The 12,661-nt window shown below is 44.3% G+C and overlaps 1 protein-coding gene across 3 annotated transcripts; it reads right to left on the minus strand.

The window, feature by feature from the left end:
• Window positions 1–819: 819 nt before the first annotated feature.
• Window positions 820–12,042, minus strand: Cdca7 (cell division cycle associated 7). Of its 3 annotated transcripts, XM_027420177.2 has the most exons (10): window positions 11,885–12,042; window positions 9,275–9,397; window positions 8,621–8,725; window positions 6,259–6,498; window positions 5,684–5,767; window positions 4,658–4,858; window positions 4,186–4,323; window positions 3,364–3,513; window positions 2,277–2,413; window positions 820–1,960 (listed from the first exon to the last, which is right to left on the minus strand). In XM_027420177.2, exons 1-10 carry the CDS (start codon window positions 11,903–11,905, stop codon window positions 1,930–1,932), a joined length of 1,230 nt encoding a protein of 409 aa, XP_027275978.1. In that variant the 5' UTR covers window positions 11,906–12,042; the 3' UTR covers window positions 820–1,929. The 3 variants fall into 3 exon arrangements, with proteins under 3 accessions (XP_027275978.1, XP_027275979.1, XP_027275980.1); XM_027420178.2 differs by lacking the exon at window positions 8,621–8,725; XM_027420179.1 differs by lacking the exons at window positions 8,621–8,725; window positions 9,275–9,397 and having other exon boundaries at window positions 11,885–12,023.
• Between the last annotated feature and the right edge of the window lie 619 nt (window positions 12,043–12,661).

Consider the following 12,661-nt stretch of genomic DNA (forward strand, 5'->3'; position numbering starts at 1 on the left):
AACCCCAAAATTTCCAAGGACACTGAGTAAAAGTATGAGTGGCTTTGCTTATGTTCCTTATTCGTTCTCTTCAATGTCTTTATGGATAAAATGGTACTATATGGATAGTATATAGATAAAGCCTATCTCTGAAACCTGTCAACTTCTCTGTGCTTCTTACCCATCTTCCCTACTGTCCCCCTATTACTTTGACTAGTACCTGGCACCTTTGGCTTCCTCTTCCCCAGACATGCTGCTAAAGCTGCTAAAGCTTCCAGTTTCTGACATTTATGTAGATAATCCACCACCCTGAGTTCCCTGCCCACATTCTCCTAAGCCTTTACCCCTGGTCCTAAGGAGCCTCCACCTCCTCCCAGCATTTTCTCAGCTAGGTTTGACTGGGCACCCAGCCTTCCTCAAATTTGCAATCCTCCTGCTTCAGTCCCTTGTGAACTGGGATTCCATGTACCACCAAGCCTGGCTCTCAAGTTTTTGTCTTTTGTATGATCTGGTTCTCAAAGTCTTGAAACCTCAAGGCATGGAACACATTTAGTAAGTATTTGAAAAGTGGCCAAGTATTGTGAATGATAAAGGAACACACACACACACAAAACTTCCCAAGCACATGCTGTGTTCTGTCAGTCAATGCGGCTATTGTAGTCTGATTGCGGCTAAGATCATATCATCAAATGGGATCCTGTTCAAAAGAACTGGCTGTGGGCCTCAGAAACTTAATCCAAAAGAGAAAGTTTCAGAAGAGGAAGAAATGCCCTTTCAAAACTCTAGGGCAGAAAGGGATTACGATGGTAATATTGATTATAAGCAAAAAATAAACACAAGTTAGAACAAAATGTTTTATTATTAAAATAAAAACCTTTGTATAAAAGCATTACAGAGCAAAAGCTGTATTTACACTAATGAGCATCAGAGAGTGGGGCACAGCCACAGGTTCCACTTACCAAATGACCTGACTAAAGGAAAAGGGAGGGAAGGTAACTCATAACATCCGCCCATAAACTGGCAGAGGTAACTCGTTAACAAGTGGTTTAAATCTACCCATCTCTAAATGGTCACTGCTCATTGTTACAAAATTGTTCAGAACCTAAACAGAAACCCTGGACACGACCCCAAGGGCATCCTCTTCAGGAAACTGCCAGGAACCAAAGTGAAGTTATTTAAGTCAAGTTTCTGATGCATAACATCAAGATTTCAAATTGGCCCACTGCAGATTCCCGGCATCTCAATGTCCAGGCATGCCTTTTCTACTTAAGTAATTATGGTACCATGTTGTCACAAACCTTTGGGTGACTGTGTAAGCAGGACGAACCACTCTAACTTAAGGACAGCAGCAACCAGGTCTCAACTGTGACAAGGTATACACCGAGCATGATACAAAGGAGTTTTAGTCTCCAAAAAGTCATTCACTGTGCTATACTCCACTTCCCAACAATGACTAATTTTTCCACACCGTTTTCAGAACTTTGTGACCTAGCCTTACCCATTTCAAACATCAGCCAACACACTGAACACTAACTGCATGATTCTGTGTGAACAAGCTAAAGGGCTGTTCTCTGCAATTCATTAGAACCGTTGGTTCACAACCTAAGTGCTTGGTTTATGGGTATATCCTGAGACTGTTTCAACACCAATAAGACAAATATGCTTTCTAAAACTGCCGCTTAAAAAGAACTCAAAAAGTGGTGGCAAAGGACCGTGGGAATAGGGAGGCTACAAGGTAGGGCCAGGGCAAGCTTTGGGAAACTACATGTAGCTTAAGTGTAACTAATAGTATGCCTTCCGTGATGTATCAGAAACAAGTGTGAATCTAACAAGATTAACCTGACCGAGTTCTAAGACAGACTGCTCACCAAGATTCTTACTCAGCTCCCCATCAAGAACATTATCAAGAACAAAAGGGCCTTGAGAAGCCGAAAGGCAGGCGGAGAATCTTCAGGCTTGCATTTCAAATTCCTGCTTCAGACTGTGAAAAACAAAGGGGGAAGATGTCAAGATGGTTTTCAACCAATAATTCTCTTTGGAAAACCAAATTCATGTCTCAGGAAAAAAAAAAAAGTTTTTTATGGATCCCTAACAAACGTATTGTATTGTCAATGCATGTGTCTTAGACATCCAACCTGAATGTTATATCCATGACTGGCTCAACCGAAGATGTATTTCCACTAACATTCCCCTGCCCCAAGAGAGCCACTCTTCAGACTTCTATCATCTTATATATATAAGGCACATAAACGAAAGTAAGACTCAGACATCAAAGAGAAAACTGCAATGGCCATTACCTTTTCAAGTAAGCATGCACATTCCCAAAGCCATGATACTTGGCTAAATACACCAGGACTCCCGTGGCGCACCGTCCATCACGCTGGCGGCAGAAGCTACAGTTGCAGATTCCTCGACAGGGTGGGCAGTGCCAGTTCTAAAGAATTGTGGGAAAGCACCCTGAAGCTAAGCATCACATCCCCTCCATCCATCAGTTCTCTTTCTTTAGCCATTAAAGTACTTAGTATCAACTCATTTACTCTCTGATTTTTTTGTTTGTTTTCGAGATAGGGTTTCTCTGTGTAGCTTTGGAGCCTGTCATGGAACTTGCTCTGTAGACCAAGCTGGCCTGGAACTCACAGAGATCCGCCTGCCTCTGCCTCCCAAGGCCTGTGCCACTACCGCCTTGCTACCCTGTTGATGGGGGAGGTCCTTCTGTGTATATGATTGCCTTATTAGTTGATAAATAAAGTACTGTTGGCCAATAGGAAAACAAGATAGATGGGACCAGGAGTCAAGGAGGATTCTGGGAAAGGGAAGAGAAAGTGCAGAGTCACCATGTGAGCCCGGGAAGACAGAACACTTACCGCTGGTGTCCGATAAGTTTTATAAAATATATAGATTTATGATAATAAAGAATGAGTTAGCAGGTGAGAAATCCTAGTCTTTGGCCAAGCAACATTTGTATAAGTCTCTGTGTGTTACTTGGGACCTTAACGTGGTGGCGGGTGGAACTTGGGCAGCCTGGCAGAAAGACATATTGTTACACCCTGTAATATATATATATATATATATATATATATATATATATAATATATATATATATATATTAAATAACTAAATCATAAAACAGGGGTCTGAGTTTCTGGCTCAGTGTGAGAGCTTTTGCCTAGCATATGTAAGGCCCTGGTAACACACTCACCCACCCACACTCATAAGACAATTCAAGAAAGTTATGCAACCACCACCAGGCATGAAGAAAATCAACTTCTGAGCAGCGGCCCAAGCTGTCTGGACAGTTATGCCCATGCAGCGAGCACCACACCATAACCATAGACTCCTGCTACTAAGCGCTCAAGCCCCTCCCCAACCTTTGAAGGCCCCTACCGGGTCCAGCAGAGCATCCTTGACCTCTTCACCATAGCGGTTTCTAAGGCAGGGACCACAGAACTGGCCCCGGATGCCCCAGCAGTCTGGGTTCCTGCAGTTTGTTTTGGTATCAATGGTTTTCTGGCGACACTGGTGACAAGTGGAACCCTGAAAAAAGGACCAGATGAGAGAAGCAAATGCTGCTTTTTGTAGAGAAAAAACAAACAAAAAAGGCACAAAGAACATCCACACTGGTAAAAAGGGACCTGAGACTTGATCTATGAAGTTCACTTAGCACCTACATATACAATGAAAAGTAACTCAATCGACGCTTCCTACTCTATTGGCGATATAATGGTGTTATCATCAAAACTACTTGGTGGGGTGTTCAAGGACAGAGTACAAGGCTAACCCACTTGAGTTCCTGGGTTTGATCCCCAGAATTGGAAAAAGAAAATTCCACCCAAATCCATTTTTTCCTTCTCCCAAATCCATTTCTTAAAAAAAAAAAAAAAAAAAAAAAACTTTGGCTCACCACTGCATTTCCCTGCATTTCCAGTAGCTGTCGATATATACACCCTAACAAACAACACGCAGTGAACTCCAGCTGAATTCATCAACTTCTAAACTAAGACATAACCCTACTGCAGACTTCACAGGCACACTAATTCAATCCCAGGCATACTATAAAACTCTTCTTCCCGTTTATGAAAAAACAAAACAAAACTACACAGGCATGAATGTACAGACCATACACCATGTGCAGCCCCTTAGGGCATGCTGTCTGTCCTCCGGAGGGTGCTGCCTGTTTCCAGACAAACATCACCTTGGGGCACTCACCAGTGATCGGTTGTAGATCTTCTCTCGAGAGTTGCTGCAAATGTTCTTGATCTCTTCTTCTGTAACTTCTTCTACTGGGCGAATTATATGTGGAAGGGTCATGGATCCAGGGCGACGACTTCTGGGCATGTCATCGTCCTGAATAAGAAGCATGAAGCTGAAATCCCCTGTGCAGCCCTAAATCTCAAGATGCTTCCTTTGAAACCTTTCACAGAAAACTCAATCTTGAAAAGCTTTCTTGCTTATGGAGACAGGCGGCAGCCCATAAATTTACTGTAAGGATAACTGTCCAAAAGCATAGAAATACTTCCTACAATATTGATAAGTTGAAAAATCCGACTCTTGTCTGCTAACAAAATTAAGTCTGCTCATGCAGCATTAATGACTCGGAATGGTTTGATTGAGGCTGTGTGTTCAAAGCTAAGCTTCCTGAAGATGGGAGACATAAGAGGAGACACCAGTGAGGACTCACATTCATGTAGCCGTCCACAGACTTCCTCCTTCTCACTAGCATGTACTTATCCTCTTCCTCTTCTTCCTCTTCCTCCTCTGTGGGCAGAGCACCCAAAGACCCCAGGATCCGGGACCTTGATCTGGTAATCGGTCGGGCTCTTCGTTCCGGGTTCCTTCTGGAAGCGACACCTGGGAATGTGCGTCTTCTAGGTGGCTTTGACTGGTGAACGAAACACAAGATATAGATCCACTTGCTCTATTACAGAGAGAAGAAGCACTCTAGAGAACCTGCGACCTTCCCTCAAGGAGTTCTAGGTAAAAAAGAGCTCCATTTTCGTATTTTCTTTGCACTTTTCATGATGTGCAAACAACAAACCCCAAAGCCATACAGCCACTGCAATTTTTACTTATTCTTCTATCTAATTCTTCTGCCATTTACTCTTCTATTTCAGTTACTAAATATGTAAAACCTGAGATCCTGACCCAAAAGCCTTTCCTATGACATCTCTAGACTCCTGGAACATACATGCTATCTCCATATTATACATATTATACAAAGAATGCTTGGGGTTCTTCCCTGCATTCCTTGCTGGCTTCCAGCCTGACTCCCCATGGGGAAGCAGGGAAATGCAGGCTTTTCTTTTCTGCCATAGCCAACACAACATATTTTATCCACCTCCTTCACACCAGCTTAGTCCCTTGGGACACAATCAAATACCATTATTAGGATATGACTTGACAAAGAAACTGTGTACTTTCTTTTCCCTCAATCTGTTTAAAAAAAAAAATACCTATTTTGCATCTAGCATGTATAAAAAAAACATGCTGCTTGGGGACATAGAAACGAGCTGTCAATCTTCCTTGATGCTAGTGTGAAGAAGAGAAATGATCAAAAGGAGCTCGGCAACAGGGTGGTAGAGCCAAAGTGTCACCAGAGCCTTAAGAAGGCTATTTCTAGCGACCCTGTCCCCCAATAGAAAAATAAGATCCTAAATAAAGATCTGCCCTGGGCTTGTCCAAAACAAGTTTAGAAAGAAGCACTTACATCTTTGGATCTGTGGCCGGGGAGGGAATGTCTTCCAGAGAATAAGCCAGGGAAGCTTTCTAATTCTGACATGAGTTTTGCAAGCTAAAGAGGGGAAGAAAGTAAACAAAAATTATAACTGGTGACAACAGGCAATTTGCGGAAATATCACTATCCCTCAACTTTCTGTTTAGTAAGTTGACACAGTCAAGCTTCGGAATTCCCCCCTATGCTTACTTATCCCAGCTCTCAAAAGAGTTTAATAAGAAGCTGGAGGGGCTGGAGAGAAGGCTTAAGCAGTTAAAAGCATTTGTTGCTCTTGCAGAAGACTTGGGTTCAGTTGCCAGCACCAGCATGGTAGCTTACAACCATATCTAACTCCAGTTCCAGGGGATACAAATGCCCTCTTCCTGCCTCCAAGGATAATGCACTTACAGTACAGCCCCCTCCTCCACATAAATGAAAACAAATATAAATATTCAAAACATATCATGAAGTCTTCACAACTACATGGAAACAGTTCTTAAGAGAGAGGTAGAAGAAATGAGTTGCTCAGAGAAAAGCTGGGAAGGGTTGCGATGCATCCAGACACCCACCATTGCTTTGTTTTGCTTTACATTTAAAGCCCTTTTCTCCATAAAGTTCATGCCATCTTCTTCTTCTTCAGAGTCAGAATGGGAATCATTTGCAGAGTTCTCAGAGGGTTTAGAGGGGACTGCTTTTTTGTTGGCTGGGCCCCGGGTGTTTCGTGCTGGAAACTTCATGGCTACCCTGAGTGGTCCGGAGTGACGGCACTGACTTCGGGTCCTGCAGCCTTCCCTGTCCAACTGCAGTCTCTACAGTTAAACAGAGCAAGGGAGCTGTTAACGACCTGCTGATTGGCAGACAAGCAGCAACAATGACTACCACAAAATCCTTTTGGAATAAAGGACAAGAGCAAATCAGCCATAGGTGGACAGCAAGGACCATGGGTAATAAAAATCAAGACTTGAAGATGAATACAATGGGAGAACAGCCTCACTTGGCTGCTTGTCTGAGCCACTGAGCCACTTTCACTATGCTTCTGAATCATTTTTTAAAACATGGAAATTCCTGCCTGCCCTCCCATTTCCTTAAAAATAAGGGCTGCACAGTAAGTTCTAGGCTAGCTTGAGTTACACTGCCAGACCCTGCCTCAAAAACAAACAAGCAAAAACTATTAATTCCTCCTACCACCAGTCCCTGGCAACCACCATCATTCTAGTCTTTGAATTTGACTAGTTTAGGTACCACTCTAACTTTTTCTAAGTCAAGATCTAGATGAGATATCACGGCTGGGCAGAGGTGGTGCACACATTTAATCCCAGCATTCAGGAAGCAGAGACCAGGCTCGTTTACTAGAGTGAGTACCAGGACAGGCTTCAAAGCTACAGAAAAACCCTGTCTCAAAAAAAAAAAAAAAAAAAAAAACCTAAAATTAGGTATCACTTCATACCAACTTGTATAGCTAAATCTGTCAACTTGTATAGCTTGCTCAAAAGTTATACAGTCTCTAGATATCCCAGCCATCTACTCCTAGATATAGATCCAAGAACACATATCTACATAAAAGCTTTGGACATGAACGTTCACGACAGCATTACCCCCCCCCTTTTTTCATGTGTGCACATGTGTGAGTACGCGTGTGTAGGCCTGAGTTTAATATCAGGAACCATCCTTGACCTTTCTAATTGAGACAGGTTCTCTCAATCAAACCTAGAGCTCACTGATGTACCATATCTTGCTAGCCAGCTTGCTCTAGGGATCCTATCTCTGCCTTCTGAGAAGCTGGAATTACAGATAAGCCACAATACCCACTAAGCATTTATGTAGGTTTCTGGAGACCAAACTCCAGTCTTTATACTTACAAGGCAAGCTGAACCATCTCCCCAGCCCCTCAAAAAAGTGAACAGAATGAGGATGTGGTTCAGTGGTAGAGTTTATGTTTAGTACATCTAAGACCCTGGGTTTGATTCCCAGTACCAACAAATAAGGATCCCCATGAGCAGCTTTTAGTAGTCTATGGATAGATCGAGATAACAAAACTTCCATGAATTTTTGGCACTTTTCAATCAACTGGCATTTTATTCATCACAAGGTAATACCTACAAAGAGGTATTGAAGACAATGGGTCACATCCAGATCTGCAGACTGTCCCCAGCTAACAAATGCCCATCAACACCATTTGGGACCAAAGTCTTTTTATTAGGGGAAGAAAGCATGCATGGGTACAGATGGTGATAAAATAGTTCTGGGGCGAGTGCTGTCAGTGTCATTCAAGTGATAGCCTATAGGGAACGTTGTCAGGCATGGTGAAGAAAATAACATGCAGGTGACTGTAATGTATATGCACCCCACTTCCTTAGGAGAGTCTAAGCACGTAGTGTTCAGGGAGTAGAGCACAGGCATGCAGGTGGCATCCTCGAAGTGACAGCTGAGTGAGGAGGGAAGCATAGGCAGGCAGGCAAAGCAGACCAGAGAGCAAGCGAACACAGAGACAGGAAAGGCCCTACTTATTATCTTCGTGGTCCTAAGAGGTTCCCAAGATGCAGGTACAACTAGAACAGCTCTGTCAACTCCATGCCAGCACTGGGCTGGGCACCTGCACATAAGTGCCAATATAGCTAATCTTTAGGACATCTGTGATTAGGCCAGATCTGCAGCTAACAGCAATCTGAAGGTTAGCCAATTTTATTTAACAAATTTCCAAGATTTAAAAAAACAAAAACAAAAACAAAAAATGTAATAATACCTACAAGCAGGATACTAGCAAAAAATGGCTTTAAGACATGAAGAAAACATTCATGATCTGGTCAATAGTTTCCTAGCTGGACTAAAAGGAGAGCTATGGGTATGAGGGGAGGAGGAGGTCACAGAGCAGATCTCTCCAGACTCTAAATGTACCTCACTTCTTGATACTGGTGAACTTCTCCAACTCACCATTCCATCTTGTATCTCACTCTCTGAAAAACCGCAAAACGATTCATCATCAGAGTCGGCATGAAAAATGCTGGCCAATTCGTTAGTGACATCTGGCCTTGGTTTCTGTAAAAATCCACAATGGCTTAATACATCTTGTACCTCACCCTTTGGAAAGCCGAAGAAAGATTCATTATCTGAGTCCTCATAAAAAAAACATTAGCCAGTTCTTCACTGATATCTGACCTGAATTTAGGTTTCTGTAAGATAAATAAATGTGGTTGTGGATTTTTTTTTCTTTTTCAAGAACCAATTTTCCATAAACTGTGCAGAGAGCAAATCACATTTACAAGTGCACTACAAGAGTCTGGCTTTTGTTACAAAGAAAAATGGTCCAGAGGTTTACAAATGATTTCTGAGTTGTTACAGCAAGTCATCAGTAGTGTTAGGTTCGGCGACATTTCAAAAGGACACAATAAGCAGCTAATCTACCTCCAACAATTACTACCTAGAACCACAGCAAAGAGCAAAATGAAATTACAGTGCATGCCATATTTTCCTAACAGCTGTATAGAAATGCAGGCAAAAAGCAAGCGGTTTTAATCGTGCACAAAGCATTTTGGGGCATTTGGAGCATTGCAGACTCGATTCTGTTTATTCTCAGGCAGCACTTACTGTGTTTGCAAAATTATCAGAAGCAAAGCTGTCACAACTGTCATCAGAGGATGACGATGTTTCCATGGAAATCAACTTCATATATCTGACATTCTTTAAGTTCTTTACTTTGAGAGCCTTTTGCTGAAAAGAGAAATGGCAAAACCATTAAGTGGGATGCTTCATGCAGCACAGGACTACTAAAAACATCATTTCTCAGCCTCGTAGGTTTAAACAGCAGAAGAGATGAACACACTTTTTTTTTTAGGCCCTACAGAGAAAATGAGATTGGCAATTGTTACCAAAAAATTTTTTTTCTTCAACTCAGGTCAAATTCTCAGAAAGGATCTCTTCTGGAGAACATTTCAATGATATTCATCAATTTATCCAAACATCTGCAGTTACTTCTCTTCCCACCATACAGTCCTAAGCATTCAGCATTATATTGAACTCCAGATTTTAATGCCAGCTCCTAAAATCCAACCTCATTTTTTCTAATTGAACTGTACTTCTCAAAGGAGATTTCAAAAGTGCAAGATGGCAGAGCAATTTTTCTCCCTCAGCCAAAAATCAAGCTAATGAGGTCTTTTTATGTAAGCTTTGGGCTCTGCAGTGTGATGCTAATTTCCCAAACTACAAAAATTGGGCAGGTCCTGTGCTTTAAGATGGCAGTCATCCAAATAGGCCCTGTTCCAGTGAGGAGGGGGTACAGAGGTTCTGCACAAGTCCTTACAAAAGTATTATCAGCCCATAAACACATGATACAAGTTGAAGGGCCAAGTAGAACACCTGATTCCATCTGAGCTCTCTATGAACATGGTCCCCATGGAGCTTTCTCATGGCTCCTTAAGACTTGAAATTTTTACAAGTAGAGCTCAGTGGTAAACATTTGCCAGCAAGCAAAGTCCTCGGGTGAATCTCCAGTCCCAGGGTGTGTATGTGTGTGAAAAAGCCTGGATATATGAAAATGCTCCATTCATTCCCATTTATAGCCCTGTACTGTTCACTAGAAAAATGCAACTTAACTAGTACAGCCATTTTTTGCCATTTCTTAGGACACAATATTTCTGAAGGATTGCATTAGTTCTTATAGTCTTAGAGTCAAAGAATAGCAGTTTGTTTTTTTCACTGAAAACCTGAAAGGGAAAGCTTTTACCAGCCCCACACAAGAGTGCCCAGATGTGTTAGGGGGACAGAGAATGTCTAGGTGGAGAGTTGGACTTCCTTCCTCACCAAACACTTGCATTTCAGTCTCAGATTCAATAAAATTATTTCCCAGATGATGGCTGCCCAATCTCCCCTCATTACATGTGTGTTGTTAGGAGTTGAAGGGATCCCAAAAGCCCAAGGCAACAAGGTGCAGCATAATGCAAAAACCAGAAGATCCCCTAAAACAGCACAGCTCCTTAATGACTTCGATTCTCCCCACTTTGCTAATCAATCTACCTCCATATAAGCCTCAAGGGAGGCATTCCACCGAAAACACGCTAAGCTGTAACAAGCCAGGACAGGCCAAGAGTCATTCACCAGCCAAATAGCTCCTTGGTGGAAAAGACACAGAAAAGCAGAGCAAATGGCCATGCCTGGAGTGAGCTTTCTTGGCAGACATAACTCTAATTCCATTTACGGCGAGTTTCTTGGCGGCAGACTTGCTAGCAATGTTTGTCTAATTCTTTGCAGAGAAGGTGACATCGTTACTATCACTTAAATGAGGAAAACTGAAGCTCGGAGAGGTGAAACCGACTCCTCCAGTCAGGTGACCAATGTGCACCTAGCTCAATTCCCCACGGGCGGAGATCCGTTATCAAACCACGACTCCGCCTACCCACCCAGACTTCCCCACAAGGGTCCCGAACCTCCGATATTTATTTCAAGCACGTCACTGTCTTCCTTTCCGCCCATCCCCCCACTCTTCAAAGCCTCTTCAGGGCAGGACCTAAGTTCTGGCTTCCGTTGGAGCAAAAAAGTAACGTTCCACTCGGGGCAGCTTGCAGCTGCAAGTGAGGTAAGGGGGTGGGGGGTAGGAGGGGACGCAGGGAAGCACACTAAACCGCCGTGGTGCACGGCTTGCATCGCTGGATTCCTAAACTGAGCTTAGTTACAGCCTGGGACTAAAACAATACCTCTTCCCACGTGCACAACCCAAGTTCTCAAGAGATGTTCCCAAGGCCTTCAACCCTAAACCCACAGATCCAGAGTGGCTGAAGGGGCCTCAGAGCAGAGGAAGCGGGTCCCAGGGCCACTACTTCACGCGTGGAAGTCACATACCCGCCGTGAGCGAGCAGTACTGGGCTAAGTCTCCGAGAATGGAAAGGCTGGGATTCTACCGCCGAACACCACCGCCAGAGGCCAGTCCCCGGCGCGCACGTGTAGCTCGAGCGCACGTACCACAGGCTCCCCGAGCGCTACCAACCCCGTGCGCACCGGCGGACGCATCACCTTGGCCCAGAGAGACCCTGAGTGCAAAAATTCTAAGAAAAACAATCTGTGACTTCCCCCAACCTGGCGACGATCAGCAGCGCCGTGGGACAAGAGAGCGGCGCTCACCCGCAGAGTCGGAGGGAAGTGGCCCCGGCCCGCCTGCGTCTAGCACCCACCAACCCCGCCCCGGTACACCCGGCCGGGCCTCACCCGCGCGCGGCGAGCCTCCATGCTGGTGGCGGGTACCCAGGCACTAGGAACGGGGACAGATCTTCGGAGACCACAAGCACTTCGAACCGGAGAAGCAGCAGCCCCGGGACAGAGGCGGGGCGCGTACTCCGCCGCCGGAGGGGCGGGGCCGCCGGCTTTCCCGCGCCGGGACACAGGTCCTGCCAGCTAAGATGACTGCCCTAGCAGCACCTGAAGCGCCCAAGCCCCAGGAAAAAAAAATCGAAGCGGTTCCGACCGTTGTAATCCTGAGTGTCCTCGGAAAGTGCAGAATGCGCTTTGAAACAGTAACATTTTGGGGACTTAGTACTGCCGGTTCTTTATGGAGCTGTGCGGTCCTGGGAAAGTGGCGCGAAAGTGACTGCGTGGTCCCGGGTCTGGCCGGCTGATTTGCATGCAACATGCAAGCGGGGAGGGCCGGCAGAGACTGCGTGCAGAGTCAACCCCAGCGTTCTTATTTTTGCTGTGGTTTAATCTTTTGAAAATGGATAAATATCAAAGAACCCAGCAGCGACACCACCCACTACTAGCTGATTTATCCCGGGCGTAACAACTCTTATCTGGCAAACCACCGCAGTATCTATCTGAAGTAATTGCCGAGTTAAATCCTGATGCTTCCAGAAACATTCAGAAGTCGACCGTTTTACCCTTGACCCGTGGGTTTTAAAATAGCAAACATTCCCTGCAGGTCAAAAAAGACTCACTCGAAGGGTAAAAGTCTTTAGAGATTGATCTTTCTGAGATACAAGCTGCAGATGA

The sequence above is a fragment of the Cricetulus griseus genome, chromosome 6 (assembly GCF_003668045.3).
Source record: "Cricetulus griseus strain 17A/GY chromosome 6, alternate assembly CriGri-PICRH-1.0, whole genome shotgun sequence".
Taxonomy (NCBI): Eukaryota; Metazoa; Chordata; class Mammalia; order Rodentia; family Cricetidae; genus Cricetulus; species Cricetulus griseus.

What these genes read in the sequence shown, in the direction of transcription:
- Cdca7 (XM_027420177.2), bottom strand. Translation starts at nt 11,905, where the DNA reads ATGGAGGCTCGCCGCGCGCGG. An exon ending in CTGATAATTTTGCAAACACA is followed by an intron (nt 8,726 to 9,274) that starts GTAAGTGCTGCC and finishes GGATTTTTACAG; the next exon opens with AAACCAAGGCCAGATGTCAC. An exon ending in TAAAGCAAAACAAAGCAATG is followed by an intron (nt 5,768 to 6,258) that starts GTGGGTGTCTGG and finishes TCCCCTCTTTAG; the next exon opens with CTTGCAAAACTCATGTCAGA.